The sequence below is a fragment of the Fukomys damarensis genome, unplaced genomic scaffold, assembly GCF_012274545.1.
Source record: "Fukomys damarensis isolate Sample0158 unplaced genomic scaffold, DMR_v1.0_HiC HiC_scaffold_20, whole genome shotgun sequence".
NCBI lineage: Eukaryota > Metazoa > Chordata > Mammalia > Rodentia > Bathyergidae > Fukomys > Fukomys damarensis.
This window is the reverse complement of record NW_022900932.1, coordinates 17,828,246-17,844,010: the sequence shown is the minus strand read 5'-3', so window position 1 is coordinate 17,844,010 and position 15,765 is coordinate 17,828,246. Positions and strand designations below refer to the sequence as shown.

The 15,765-nt window shown below is 41.0% G+C and overlaps 1 protein-coding gene across 9 annotated transcripts in view; it reads right to left on the bottom strand.

The window, feature by feature from the left end:
* The window catches only part of Cfap70 (cilia and flagella associated protein 70), a 59,377-nt gene that overhangs the window by 28,020 nt on the left and 15,592 nt on the right, over positions 1-15,765 (bottom strand). For all 9 annotated transcript variants that reach the window (XM_010606838.2, XM_010606857.2, XM_010606872.2 and 6 more), the window contains 6 exons: positions 15,303-15,397; positions 14,528-14,627; positions 12,062-12,196; positions 6,249-6,419; positions 6,001-6,081; positions 4,070-4,161 (listed from right to left, as the gene is read on the bottom strand). In XM_010606838.2, the coding sequence (XP_010605140.1) occupies positions 4,070-4,161; positions 6,001-6,081; positions 6,249-6,419; positions 12,062-12,196; positions 14,528-14,627; positions 15,303-15,397 (674 nt within the window). The remainder of the gene's footprint in view (positions 1-4,069; positions 4,162-6,000; positions 6,082-6,248; positions 6,420-12,061; positions 12,197-14,527; positions 14,628-15,302; positions 15,398-15,765) is intronic.

Here is a 15,765-nt window from a genome sequence, read left to right as displayed (position 1 = left end):
TTTAAAGATTCAGAAATCCGGATGATATAGGCCAGAAAAAGCTTTTTCTTTAGTCTCCACCTAGGATATGACTCTTGGTCATAGTTTGCAGGAGTACAATCACTACAACAATGCTATGAGACTTTAAGGTAAGAACACTCTGTCGCTATCAAACAACTCATGCCAGAACTTCTACCTTCCATTTTCAAGAGATCTAACAAGAACCTGCAAGGGACAAGTTATTATTCTTCTGCCTAATACTTTCAGATTCTGCTAGAGGACATTGTGTTGCCTTCAAGTCCACAGAAAAAACTCACAAATTCAATTTTTTATAGAACCTATCTACCTCTGGAAGTTTAATCTGATTTATTTTGATAGGTGATACATCTACAGGATATGATTTAAAGAATAAAAGAAAATTCTCTAGCCTCCAAATTTTTTCTCCAGACACAATATATTTATTCACTAAAATATATATACGCGAAGTGCCTAAAATACATACTGAGTGGCTCTTGGCCATCACATGGGTTTCTAGGTCTAAGTATAGAACATTAAACAAAATAGATGAAAACTCTGCCCTGCACGGAGCTTATATTCTAGAAGGGAAGACAATAAACAAGATAAATAATTAAGACAAGTATGCTAGTAATATGTGCCACCAAGAAAAATAGTGCAGCAAGGCCAACGGGCCACACTGAGGTTTAAAGGCCACAGGATGGGAGAGCATATTTCACCAGGAAAGGCCTCACTGTGGTGATGACATTTGAGGAAAGACACAGAGAAGTGAAGAAGATATCCACGATAAGAACGCATCAAGTGGTCCCATGTGATGGTACACGCCTGTAGTCCCAGCACTTGAGAGGCTGAGGCGGGAAGATCGCTGGGAGTTCAAGGCCAACCTGGGCTAGTAGTGAATTCAACATAGAAAGACAAGCATTAAGGTCTTCCTGAGAGAACGCGCCCTGTGGGCCAGGTGTGGTGGTGCATACCCATAATCGTACCACTCAGAGGTTGAGGCAGGAGGATTGCTGTGAGTTCAAGTGCAGCCTGAATTGCAGAGCAAAACCCTGTCTCCAAAAAACAAAAACAATCAAACAAAAACAAAAGAAAATGTGCCTGACATGTGTGAGGGATAGCATTTAGGATAAAATCCGGAGCCAAACTATGGCAAAAAGTATTAAAAATGCATTACCAAGGGCTGGGGATTTAGCTCAGCGGTTCTGCCACCTGCCTCGCAAGTGCAAGGTCCCAAGTTCATTCCCCAGCATCAAAAATAAAATAAAATCTGCTAGAAAATGCATTACCAGAAGAAAGGGTTAAAAGATCCATGAATTTCTATTTAAACAACTATTACCAAACTGCTCTCCCATGAGTTGTGCCACTTTATATCCCCCAGTTTGCAACAGAGGGACTGTTTCCAAACATCCTCATCAACAACAGAATGAGTTATTAAACCTTTATGATCTAAAGCAGTACAAAAACAAGGCACTTCAGGGTGGTTTCAATTTGCATTTCTTTTATTATGAAAATAACTGAGCCAAGACAAAACAGGGAATTGAAAAATAAAAGAAAAAAATCAACAAAATTTATGTTTGATCATTAAAAAGGCCAACAAAATTGACAAACCTTTTGTAAGATTAAGATAATGGAGAGAAGACTCAAATTACTGAAACCAGAAATGAAAGTGAGATTTTACTGAGAGAAAAGGGAGAAAATAATACTTTGAATCACTGTATGCCAACAAATTGGTTAACCTAGATGTAATACATAATTTTTTAGTTACACAAGTAAAGCAGGGTGGTACAATATAGAACAGTCTTTAAGAATTACACATATGGAAGTTGGGCGTGGTGGCGCACGCCTGTAATCCCAGCACTGGGAGGCTGAGGAGGATTGCTGTGAGTTCGAGACCAGCCTGGGCTACATAGTGAGTTCCAGGTCAGTCTCAACTACATAGTGAGACCCTGTCTCAAAAAACAAAAAAACGAAACAAAACAAAAATTACACGGGAAAGCTGAGGCTGCGGGCAGGTGAGCAGGGGCAGGCGGACATCTCGCAATCTGGAGAGCGGCTGGGCGGGCAGTCAGGCCGCAGATGTCAGGTGTCTTCTCAGAGCAACGGGGCTCGGAGACTGAGCTGCCGCCGTGATCGGAGGCTTATTCATCTGTAGTCACAGGGGAGGGTGCTCCTCTCCCCGGTCTACTGAGATGACGTTGGGAGGCTTTCGGGCCAGTCGTTGTGCACGGCAGCAGGTGCGCAGGCCCGTCACCAACATCGCTCGCAACCAGCTTCTTCCATGCCAAGCGGTCCAACATCTGGCCGGCAGCCGGCACCGAGCAGAATGTCAGTGCCGCTAGGGTCTTTGAATTCCTCACCAAGACGTGGACGTGGTGGCTGCCCACTTGCACGGCGGCCACAGACCGCCAGCCCGGTGACCCGGAAGACCGGCTGGTGGCGGGAGGGCCTGGAGCACCGGACGAGCTGGAGATGCCGAGCAAGTTCGGGGTGAATGACTAGGTGGTCACTGAAAAGCGGGGCAGAGGCACAGCCAGAGCGGGGCGATCAGCTGCCACTGGCGCCCGCACCTCCCACCAGCGTGCGAGACTCGGCGCGCGGCCCATGGGGATTTGAGCTCAGGAGGCATCGCACACCAAGGGCAGCAGCCTTCCTTTCCGCTGACCCCACTCGCGAGGAGCAGGACTCGCTAAACCGGAGGGCGAGGCGGGGATCCGGTTTAACTTCAGACCCTTGCTGCTGGCGCAGAAGATGCAGGTGCGGTTCCCGAACCCGGCGTGCAGGTGATCTGCATGAAGGGAGGGCCCGGCCCGGCCCAAGGCCAGGAGATCGCCACTGTGGGGAAGATCAGGCCCCCGGCAAGCAGGCAGGAATCGCAGATTGGCACTGAGCCTGAGCTTCTGCCCACTCGCGGCGAGAAGAAACGGGCTCGACTCCCCATTTCCACGAACTGTGAGGTGGCCTCAAGGTGCGCTCCTTGGAGGTGTTTGAGCTGAAGTTGAACTACAGCGACCACGATGCCATCAAATGGGTGCGCTTCGCTGGCCGCAGTGGCATTTATGAAACCCGCTGCCAGCTGCCTAGCGACAACCAGCCCAGCTCCCACCCACCCTCCAGCCCGGGGACCCCGCGTCACCACGCATCAGTGTCTCCTCCCCTCCCGCTGTGCTGCCTTCCCTCTGCACCAGCCCAAGTCTAGGTCTGGACAAAGCAAGCCGGACCGGCAGGGCAGCGCCCGGGCTCCGCAACAGGGTAGTTTCTGGGGCTCCTGCTCTTCCATCCGTCCATCTGTCCGGGCCCAGGGCCAGACTCTGAGTTCTGTGACCAAAGCCAGACGGGGCCCTCTCCTCCTCACCTCTGGAGTGGGAAGCTCGGCTGCCCCTCACCTCTGAGCCCCCCCCCCGAAGGCCAGTAACAGATCCCCAGTCCTCAGACCCTACTCTGCTGTGGGATAGTGTGAGCTTCATTTTGTGCACATGTGACATCATCCAGTTATAAAACAAAGAAATTCTGTAGAGTGGGGAAAAAAAAAGAATTACACATACGGGGCTCAGTGATACAGCATTTGTGTGCCCAAGGCCCTGGGTTTGATCCCAGCATAGGAGAAGAAGGGGAAGCGGGGAGGAGGAGGAGGAGGAGGAGGAAGAGGAGGAGGAAGGGGGAGGAGGGGGAGGAACAGGAAGAGGAGGAGGAAAAAGAGGAGGAGGAGGAGAGGAGGAAGAAAAGGAGGGAGTAAATATGGATCTATGACTTCTGTGTGTGTGAGAGAGAAAGCAGGGACAGAGAGAGAAAGAATGTGTGGACACACAAGGGCTTCAAAATAACTCCAGAAGGAAAGACCCTCAAGTGTTAAAAGAGGTTATACTGGATGAGTAGAAATCGGGGTGTTTTTATATTTTCTCGTTCATCTCTATTTTCTAAAATTTTTTATAATGAGTATATAATGCTTTCGCAATAAGGAAACCACAATAAGAAAATAAATCTCACTTAGAGGAAAACAAAACAAAACAAAACAGAAAACAGCAATTTCCTCATTTTTACCTAAACTGTTAGCGTGAGAAACACTGCTCCATACCTTCCGGCCAGCTCCTCTGGCAATCGTCTTGGAACCAAGGCTTTGTCCAGCTGAATCTCCAACACAATGTATGTCCCCGCTTCTAGATACTGCTGTAAAGACATTTTTCTTATTTATTTCCAGAAAAAAAGATACTTATGAAAAAAATCTAATAACATAAGACAATGTACAGAGAAAATATGTATATAACCACATATCTAGAAGAATCTCAATTATTAACATATTTTTTACATAGAAAAGTAATTGGAAAGACATATAGCAACAATGGTTTTATCTTAGAGGAAAAAGTTTTCACTTTTATTCTGGAAAATTTCTACCTCAGTTGAAGTCATGCTAAACATGTTCATAGTTCTTTCCTTGGAACTGGTTTTTTGTTGTTCTTTGTTTGTGACAGGTTGTTGTTATGTATTTCAGGCTGGCCTTGAACTTGCTATGTAGCCCAGGCTGGCCTTGAACTTGTGATTCTCCTGCCTCAGCCTCCTGAGTGTGGAATTACAGGTATACTGCCTTGGAACTGTTTGTTTTTGTTTGTTTGTTTGTTTGGTACTGGGGATTGAATTTAAAACCTTGTGCTTGCAAGGCAGGTGGTGGCACCACTGAGCTAAATGCCTGGCCCTCCTTGGAACTATTTTAATTGAATGCCATTCTTTCTTCCACAAACCCTGTTCCATGAGTGCTACAGAAATATTTACAACCTTCTTATATTTCCAGTCAGCCTCCCGACCACTGTCCACCAACTCTGACTACTGAACACAGATTTTTTGCCAGGACCCTAAGTATACCATATGTACATTTCTCATTTTTCCCATATCAGCTCTGTTGACTTCTCTCTTAATGGCACTGCCGCCATTACAGAAAGTGAGGCTTGGAACCAAGAACCCCAAATTGTCCTAGTTCCAAACACCTCGCCTCTACTGGTTTCTAACTCTTATTACCACCCCTGCCCTGAATCAAACTGTCCTCAACAATCATCTGCACTACAAAAAAAGTACGTGAAGCCCAAAGCACCTTCAGTCTCTTTTATACCCTTGCAAGAATTCTGCGGGCCTGGGATTTAGCTCAGTGGCACAACAGCTGCCTCACAAGCACAAGGTCCTGAGTTCAATCCCTGGTACCCCCCCCCAAATTCTGTCTGCAACATATGAGGTCTTATTTTTACATGACTTAAAAACTTCTGGCGTGAGTCTCCCAGATGAGGCTGGAGTCCTCACCAGCTGTGAAATAAAGCCCAAACTTTTTAGCAAGCCCTTCACGTTTTTCAATAACACAACTGCCTCGCTCTTCCTTCACACCTCTTTGTACAACCTTTCCTTTCTTTCCATTCCGATATATCAAAACACTGAACTGACGGAAACACCTTAAATTCTGCTTTTGTAAATTGTTTGTGCTTTGAATCACGCTGTTCCCTGACCTGGAAATGCCTCTCCCTTCATCTTTGCCTGGCAGAGTGCTCTTTATCATTCACTTTGTAGTTCAGTGGTCACCTCTTCCACAAGGCCTTCTCTGAGGTGGCCCCATCCTGACCTACGTTCCTCCCTGCGTCCTGAGCACCCACAGAAGTCATATTTGTACCTCTACTCCAGCACTCAGTGCAATTAGATATCATGACTAGTTATGTGCTACCTGTTTCTGCTACCATACAGCTGAGTGTCCTGAGACAGATAAATAAATGCTGGAGCTGACGTATCTTTACATCCTGCATAGCAGAATTAATGCGAGGCATAAACTTTTAATGCTGAAGCAACCTTAAAGATAATCAGGTACCAACTCACTTTACAGAATCTCAACAAAACAAATGTTCCCGAGCTCCTGGGCGAACATGGTACAGTAACACAGATGCTCTGCCCTGAGCATCTTCCACTCTAGCTGTCTTGCTCAGTAAAGATCTGATAAACTTAAACTCAATTTTCCAAACCTTTCTGCATAGTTACCTGTCCTTCCGGATTGTGGCTTAGCGGGGGTTCGCCTTCCACAGGAGTATCTGAGCTCTGAGATTTTACACTAGAAACTTGCTGCAAGAAAGTTAACATACATCAAAAACAGAATTTATACACAGTTTTCAAATGGGATCGACAGCGATCATTGTTACTTCAAAAGAGACTACAAGGTTACTGCCCACCAGATGAGAAATCAGCACAAATCTCTGGGGTGTAAGGGGATCGCCTTCTCTATGACCTACCACATCACCAGGCTTAAGTTTTCCATCTGTGTCCTTCTCCTTGACTGCTTTGTCTTCTTTCAGTGTCTTAGAAACAACTGATTTGGGCACTGGAGAATTAACTGCTCCTGTTTTATTATTCTGAATCAAATGATGCCCAGTATCCCGGAACAAGCTGAATAAACATTTGGTCTGGAAAGAAATAAAAAATGCAATGAATCACAGGCAAGTGAAACAAAGTTGAAAGCACTGTGTGATCTTTTCCACATAATTTCTACATTGCAGAATCATAGAAAGGACTTGAAAAACTCCACTGTATTTCCCTTCTTCTACAACATGCAAAAAAGAACACCATGGAAAGTTAGCTGCCTACCCTACACGAAGTCTTAAGAGAAAACCATACAACCCATCTTGATTCAGGAGTCTCATAACTCTTGTCATCAGAAAACAATTAATCCAGCCAGGGATTAAACTCAGTGATTCTACTGCCTGCCTGCCTTGAAAGCGCAAATTAATGTAGCGGGGGTGGGGCTGGGGTGGAGGGTGGGGGCGTGTGCCTGTAATTCCAGCCCTCTAGGAGACTGGGGCAGGAGGATACAAGCTCAGATTCAAGCACAGCCTGGGAAATTTACTGAGATCCTGTCTCAAAATAAAAAATAAAAAAAGGCTATGGTTTGCAGCTCAGTGTGAAGGCCTGGGTTCAACCTCCAGTACCACAAAAAAGAAAATGTTTCATCTTTGACACATAATTTCAAATTAACTTTAAGTGGTAGAACTTATTTCTGTATAAGAAATTGTATTGGCCTAATGACTACTTGCCTATCAATTATAGTTAGAAAATAAGGCAAAGTTAAAGTTCAAAGCAAAACCTTGGCATGGGCCAGACTCTAGGTAAGTGACTAGAAAGGAGTTTTATAACTATGTTTTACTTAAACAACATGGGTCATTCACGAAATAATTTAGGCTAAGTGAAGAAAATTCAGGCACTCTCCCCACAGGTATGTGCTACAAGTCCCAGGTTCAGTATCCTGACTGTGATGATAATTTTACAGATGTGTGTATATGTGTGTGTGTGTGTGTGTGTGTGTGTACCAAAACTTTAAAATTGTACATGTTAAATACATGCAGTTTGCTATTTGTTAATGATGCATCAATAACACTGTTAAAAAGACAATCTGACAAAGAAAAATTGTGAGTACTAAAAATCACTCACAATCATCCCATCAATCATAATTACTGTATTTCACAGATGGAAATTTCTTTGAAAAATTTTTCAGAGACACAAATTTTTAAAAACTTTCTCAACTCTGGAATAAGCTGTACCATGAGACTATTTTGTATAAGTGACATTGTGCATGTCCTGTCTTCTTTCACTTAACATGTTTTTTGAGGTTCATCTGTGTTATAGCCTGTGTCATTGGTTGATGCCTTTTTGAAATTTTTATTTATTTATTTTGAAGGGGTACTGGGGATTGAACTTGGGTCCTTGCACTTGCGAGGCAGGTGACAGAACCACTGAGCTAAATCCCCAGCCCACATGCCTTTTTTTTTTTAACAAAAAGCACAATTTTGGGGATATATTTCACTTTTCATACAATTTACTCATTCAAATACACAATGATTTTGGGATATTATAATATTAGTAATTATTTCCTGTTTCACTATTAAATAGTATTCCCATATACAGAGATACCACATTTTGTTTATCCATTCACTGGCAACAGACCTTTGGATGGCCGCAAGATTTTACTTTTTTTTTTTTTTTTTTTTTTTTTTTTTTTGGTACTGGGGATCAAACTCAGGACCTTGCACTTGCGAGGCCGGCACCACTGAGCTACATCCCCAGTCCATGAGTTTTTGAACACTATAGATGATGTTTCTATAAACATTTACATACATGTCTTTGTGTGCATGCCTCTTTTCATTTCTCTTGGGTAGTTCATAGGTTTGATTTGTTGGAATGTATGATAAGTTTATATTAAAAAAAGATTTTGTATATGGTTGTCTCACCAAGTATTGAGAGTAGAACACTGAAATTTCTAAATGTTATTGTCAAATTGTCCATTTTTGTTTTCAATTCTATGAGTTATTGCTTCATGTATTATGAGGTTCTTGTACTGTTATATATGTATACATTTGTAATTGCTCATTTTTTTCTGCTGCATTGATATTTTAATCATTATGACTGTAGCATTCAGAAGGCTGAGGAAGGAAGACTGAGCTCAAGACCCAGGATCTTGGGGACATTTCTTTGTTTTGTTGAGATTCTGTAAAGTGAGTTGGTACCAGATTATCTCTAAGGTTCTTTTAGCATTAAGATTTTATATCTTGCCGGGCGTGGTGGTGCACACCTGTAATTCCAGCACTTGGGAGGCTGAGGCAGGAGGATCGCTGTGAGACCAGCCTGGGCTACATAGTGAGTTCCAGGTCAGTCTCAACTACATAGTGAGACCCTGTCTCAAAAAAAAAAAGATTTCATATCTTGCATTAATTTTACTATGTGGGTACAAAGACACATCATCTTCAGGAAACAATTTACATGATCAAAAAGTCCACACTTGGGCTGGAGATTTAGCTCAGTTGTGCTGCCGCCTGCCTCACAAGCACAATGACCTGCTTTGCAAGTGCAGGGGCCTGAATTCGATCCCTGGTACCAAAAACAAAACAAAACAACAACAACAAAAAAAAAACAAGTGCAACGACCTGAGTTTGACCCGCGGTATGAAAAAAAAGTCCATACTCATAAAAACTTTTGGAATATCTATAATAGCAAAAGCTAAAAATAAGGACAGGGGTATGGGGAAAAAATAAGACCTAAGATATATCATGTAAAGGTACAAGATCCCAATGATAAATGTAACTGTATTGTTTGCTTTAAATGTATCAATAAACTTAATGGAAGACAAAACTAAAAATAAAATTAAATGTCTAATAATAGAGAAAGGCTTAGTTAATTATGGTACATAAAAATGATAGAGGATGGTGCCACCTGCCTCACAAGTGCAAGATCCTGAGTTCAATCCCTGGTACCAAATAAAATAAAATTTAAAAAAAATGGTTGAGGCTGGGCATGGTGGTGCACACCTGTAATCCCACCACTTGAGAGACTGAGGCAGGAAGATCGCCATGAGTTTGAGGCCAGCCTGGGCTACATAGCAAGACCCTGTCTCAAAACAAAACAAAAAAAAGGATAGAAAATACATTATTCATTATTCATTACTGGACAGAGGCCTAATATCTAGAATATATAAAGAACTAAAAAAATCAGACCTCCCAAAATAAAACATTCAATCAAAACTGCCCAATTCAAATGAACAGACACTTCTCAGAAGTACAAATGGCCACTAGACACATAAAAAAATGTTCAACATCTCTGGTGATTAAAGAAATCCAAATTAAAACAACACTAAGATTTCATCTAAAAAATGGCTACAACTGGGCTGGGGGATTTAGTTCACCACTTGCCTTACAAGCACAAGGTCCTGAGTTTGATCCCTGGTACCAAAAAAAAAAAAAAAAAAAAAAAAAAAAGGACAAAGGCCATCATCGAGAAATCGAATAGATAAAAATGCTGGTGAGACAGTCGGGGAGAAAGGAACCCTTGTATATTGTTGATGGGAATGCAAACTAGTACAACCACTATGGAGATTCCTCAAAGACTAAAATTAGAAATTCTTCCTGAAAGAGTGAGACATCGTGGCACAGTGATCCATGCGTACCCAGGTTTATAGCAGCACAGTTCAGAACAGCTAAATCTGGGAAGCAGCCTAACTGTCCATCACCAGATGAATGGATAAAGAAAGAATGGTGTTTATACACAATGGCATTCTACTCTGCCATGAGAAAGGTGAACTTGAGTCATTTGTAGGAAAATGGATGCACCTTGAGACTATAATGTTAAGTAAAATATATCACACAAACTTAAATATCACAGTTTCTTATATAAGACATACAAAATATAAATAAAGAGCAAAATAAAAGATAGGTAATAGAAAATAGGGAGATAGACCTTTTGTGAAAAGGAAAGGCATCAAGAGATAGAGGGATGGGGGAAGGTGGGGATTAAAAGAATTAAGATGTGTTATGTACATGCACCAACTCCCCAGGAGGAATGTAATCAGTGTGCACTGCAAACATGTGCTAAGAAAAAAATTCAAAGATAATTATTAATGCTATGTAGATATATGGAAGAATATTCAAATGTTAATATAACAAAATAAATTTTAAATGACAAATAAATATTACTCTATAGAAATAGAATTGCCTACTAAAGCTATGAATTAAGGGAAACCTTCTTAGGCTTAAAGCAACAAATTTTATCAAAGAAAAGATAGTGACTACCAAAAATGAAATGTTCTATATATATATAAAAGAAACCACCATACACAAAATCACAGTATAACTCAAAAATGACGGAAAATATTTCAAAACACATAAAAAGGTAGCTAGTGTTTATAAAACATAAAGCAGTTCTTGGAATCTAAAAAAAAAAACACTATTTTTAATGGACAAAGTACATGACACAGCAATTCACAAAATAAGTGATAATGGCCAACACATTAAAAAAAGAGACAGCCAGGAGTGGCGGTGTGCACTTGTAACACCAGCACTTGGGAGGCTGAGGCAGCACAATCAACATGAGTTCAAGGCCAGCCTAGGCTACATAGTGAGTTCAAGGACAGCCTGGAACACATAACAAGACCCTGTCTCAGAAAAACAAAAATTTTTTAAAAAAGAGAGAAAGATATTTGGCCTTATTTATTAATCAAAGAAACACAGATTTAAATAATAATAACTTATTTTATCTGTAAAGCTGGATAATTCTTCAAATATGCTAATGTCCATTACAGCAAAGATATAGTAAAACAACTTTTATTCACTGCTAGCAAAGTGTAAATTAGTATAAACTGCACGCTTAAATGCTTGTGAAATCATTACCACAATCTAATACCTGACTTTTCCGTCACCCTTAATATTTTCTTCTCATTTAATGTAATTTGTCCCTCCCTATATCCCTGACTCCAAGCAACTTTTTTTTGGGGGGTGGGTGAGACAGGGTCTCCCTACATAGCCCAGGCTGTCCTTAAACTCACAGTGATCCTCCTGCCTCAGCCCCCTGAGAGCTGGGATTACAGGGGTATGCCACCACATCCAGCTCCAAGAAACTCTTTTGGGGGGGGCAGTTTGAGACAGGGTCTCACTATGTAGTTGAGACTGAACTGGAACTCACTATGTAGTTCAGGTTGGTCTCAAACTCACAGTGATTCTCCTGCCTCAGCCTCCCAAGTGCTGGGATTACAGGCACGCACCACCATGACTGGCCCCAAGAAACTCTTTATCAGCTTTTTTTTTTTGTACAGGGATCAAACTCGGGCCCTTGCACTTGTAAGGCAGGCGGTGGAAACACTGAGTCAAATCCCAGCCCCTAATCTGCTTTCTGTCAATATAAATTACTTCCTTAAATCACATATAAATGGAACTATATAGTAGTATATACTCTTTTTAGTGTGTTTCTTTCCTTTAACACAGTGTATTTGAGATTCAGCCACACTGATGTATGCATCATTATTTCAGTCCTTTTTACTATCAAACAGCGTTCCACTGTGAGATCAATGGTTTTTCCATTCACATGTTGCTGGAGGTTTGAGCTCCACTTTTCAGCTCTGCATTTTCTCCAGGTTTCTAAGGTCCAAAGGAGAATGACTACGAGGGCCTAACGTCCTAGTAAACCAAGTGGTCTAAATATCACTTGCAAAGACATGTATGTCAAAGATGTAAGTAGAGACACAGAAGGAGTAAATTAAAATGATATCTATTTTTATTGTCTTTCTTACCTTTTCATAGACAGTAGTGTCTAGGTAAGGGTAAACGTGAAAGGCACCCCGAATCCTCCTCACACCTGGGTACAGCAGTGGGACCATGTTAATGTAAGCCACGCCATGAAACGAAAGCAGACTTTCATCTTCATTCTAAAGGAATCAAATCAGAGAGTTATTGGTGCTGAAAAGCCAGGCAGCAGATAGGATGGGGCCCTGACTCAGCAGTTCAAAGGCTCACTTTTAGGGCCCAAATCTGCTACTTTGCTAAGTACGTGCCTTCAGACCAGTCACATAGACATTTTAGGCCTCGGTTTATCTTCAAAATGGGCTTAAAATAACATGGTTACAGAGGGAATACACATAAAGTGTTAATAAATAGTAAAGGCAGTAGTTGGATCATTACATACTCAAATTACTTGAGAATACATACATTTCAACCAAAAAGTCAGTTTCGTCATGTTGCTCCTTAGTAAAAAATGAAGATATACTTTTAAAAATATTAACGATAACAAAACCTTAAAAGAAACGAGAAGCTCTGGCTCTTAGCTTTAGTTCACAGACTCATATATGAAATATGAGGGGCCTTACAAGCCCCCTGGACCAGTCATGGCCGATAGTGGAGGTGTTTTGGCATGCTTTGTTGAGAACAATTCTGTGTATTTATCTGGGTTCAGAAAAAAAAAATAATTTAACTGATTCACATTGTATTTGCAATACCTGATCTCATTTAAACTCATTGCAAAGGTGCAGAACATGTCAATAAATATATCTTTTGTTTGTTTGGTTTTTTGTTTGTTTTTTGTTTTTTTGAGACAGGGTGTCACTATGTAGTTGAGACTGACCTAGAACTCACTATGTAGCCCAGGCTGGTCTGAACACACAGTGATCCTCCTGTCTCAGCCTCCGGAGTGCTGGGATTACAGGCGCGCACCACCACGCCCGGCTTCAATAAATGTATCTTAAGGTCATTTTTAATGGTTTATAGTCTGCCGCAGAATGTTTTTGTAAGGAAAAAATGAATTTTTTGAAAAAAATACATTTACTTCCAAGCATAAAAGCAATCTTTGACTTAGCCTAGTATAATAATTAGAAACTAGATTAACTGGATTGTTTCTCTGGTGTGAGAAACTGAAAGTATCAGTGAGGATCAGAATGTATAATAGATATCGTGAAACAGAAAGAAAATGTTCAAATGGGTAAGGGAACTAGGGATGAGGGGGTGGAGAGAAGGAAGAAAGAGAGGAAGAAAATGAGAAAAGAAGGGAAAAATGGAAGCAAAGCTTTTGTTAATAAGGAGAGGTGGAGGGGTTGAAGGGAAGGGAGGAGAATGTGAAACAGAATCAAGATATATCACTTACAAGTACAAAGTCCCTACGATAATGTGATCATTATATATACCTAAAATGTACCAATAAACAATTTTTTAAAAAAGCCCTATGTTAATGAGATAATATCATGTGCTTAAGAAATTTAAAGAAAGGTAGCCAATGTATAATTATATAATAAGAAAGGAAAATGCTTCTGCTGGTAGCATTTTTATTATGCAAAAAAAGCCTATTTCAAAAGTCAGTTGAGGGCCAGGGATTTATTTCAGTGGTGTTACTGCCTGCCTCGCAGGCGCAAGGTCCCGAGTTCAATCCTCAGAACAACAACAACAAAAAAGTCAGTTGAATAATTTAGATCCTTGACAAGGACTGGCGACCTGCCACACAGCATGCTGGGTACTACAGAGGACATAATGCAATCGCTACACAACCTCAGTCTCAGGGGGTTTAGGAGCAAGTGAAAGAACCCGCTGTGCAAAGGTAGAATGACCGACAACGTGATCTAGGCTCACGGAAGCCCTGTCTTTTCAGAGCAGTAGCACATCTGTGAATTCTACTACATTCATCAGCAGCATCTAACATTTGGTAGGTGGTTCTAAAAGAAATTCAGAAAAATGTACTAGGTTGAACCGTATTGCCAATTTTAACCTTAGAAAAATAGCTCTTTCACAGTTTTGCTTACAGTAAAACTATAATGAGGGGCTAAAAGGAAATATGAAGCCTGGAAACAAAGCCTGAACAATTAGTAATGATCAACAGGGAGCAAACAATCCTGGTTTTCTTGGAACAGAAGACCTGAGACATGGGACTTTCAGTACTAAAACCATAGGCCAAAGCATCATGAGTTGGTCACCACAGAGAGACCGGAATTAGGATGCATTTTCCTTTGGTTATCAGAATTAGAAGCAGAGTAACAATTGGTCTGGTCCAGCACTTCAGCATATATATTTAACATAAATGTTTGTCTTTCTTTCTTCTTTTTTTCTTTTTCTTTCTTTCTCTTTTTTCCTTGATTTTTTTTTAAAGACAGTTTCTTAAAAAACAGACTGATGTTAAACAGCTCAAGCATCTTTCCACCTCAGCCTCCCGAGTGCTGGGATTACAGGTGTGTGCCACCACGCCCGGCTTATAAATATTTTTAAATGCACATTTTTACCTTATCAGACTTGCCAGCTTTCCCTTTGGGAACATTAATCAGAGGAACTCTTGTGATCTCTACAGGCCAAAGCCGGCAATCAGCAATTCTTTTCTGAAAGCTACAAATCAAAATATCAGCCCATGACCATTATACTAAAAAATGTGGTCAATATAACTTACAGAAAAACATTCTTTTTCTTTTAGAAATTAATATAACGCACATATAGAAAAATGTTTATCAGTTTGACAATTTTTTAAATCTTCCCACATCTGTAATACTGCCCTCATTTAGTCAGAGCGACAATGTGCCCCAACTAAAACAATTCATTTTCTAGCCTTTTCTGCATCTGGAAACAGCCAATGAGATGTAAAGTGAGACTGTCAAGTTCTATAGGAGAAGCTAAGACAGATAGGTTGGTCCTTTTTTATCCATAACCATTCCCCTCTTCCAACTTTTTGCCAGGAATGTGAACATGCAGCCTGGAACTCTAGCTGCCCTCCTGGGCCATGAGATAAATTTGTAGATAGAAGACGCATATTAAAGAAGGTAGAAGACAAAACAAGCCTGGATACTTGATGACACTGTGAGGCCCCTATACATATCAGTTTCAGACTTCTGCATGAGAAAAGTAAATGCCCACCTTAGTTACCACTAGGCACCTCTCTAACTGACACAGATGAGGTGAGAAACAAAGTCTCAAAGCACAATAATACAAATATAAAAATAAAATTATTTAAAGTTTCTTCCTACCAACAGACCTTGCTGGTTACACAGATTCCCTTCCTCTTCCTACCTGGAAACCGCATGAGGATCAAGGTAGCAGCGACTTTCCAAATCCCAAACGATCCTTTTTTTAATGTACTCTGCTTGGCTCCTGAATTCTCTGTCCTATAAAAGAATAAGACAGATTCTGTTCTCTGTGTGTGCTCTTGTTTCATACTGCTCAATCTTTTTATGGATTTGGTCATAATCTTTATTACCACTACTATGACCGCCAACGTCTAGCACCACCTTAAAATTTGAGGCACTTTATTAACAGAGTATGTAAGATAAATTACTTACGTAATCTTTATGTCAATCCAGTAGTGAGAGTCATATATTAATTCATATAACCTCAATTTGTGATTCTCAAATAGTGACACATGTCAAAATAATGTGATGGGCCGGGGATGTAGCTCAGCGGTTTGGTGGCCTGCCTTGCAAGCGCAAGGACCTGAGTTCAATCCCCGGTACCAAAAAAAAAAAAAAAAAAAAAA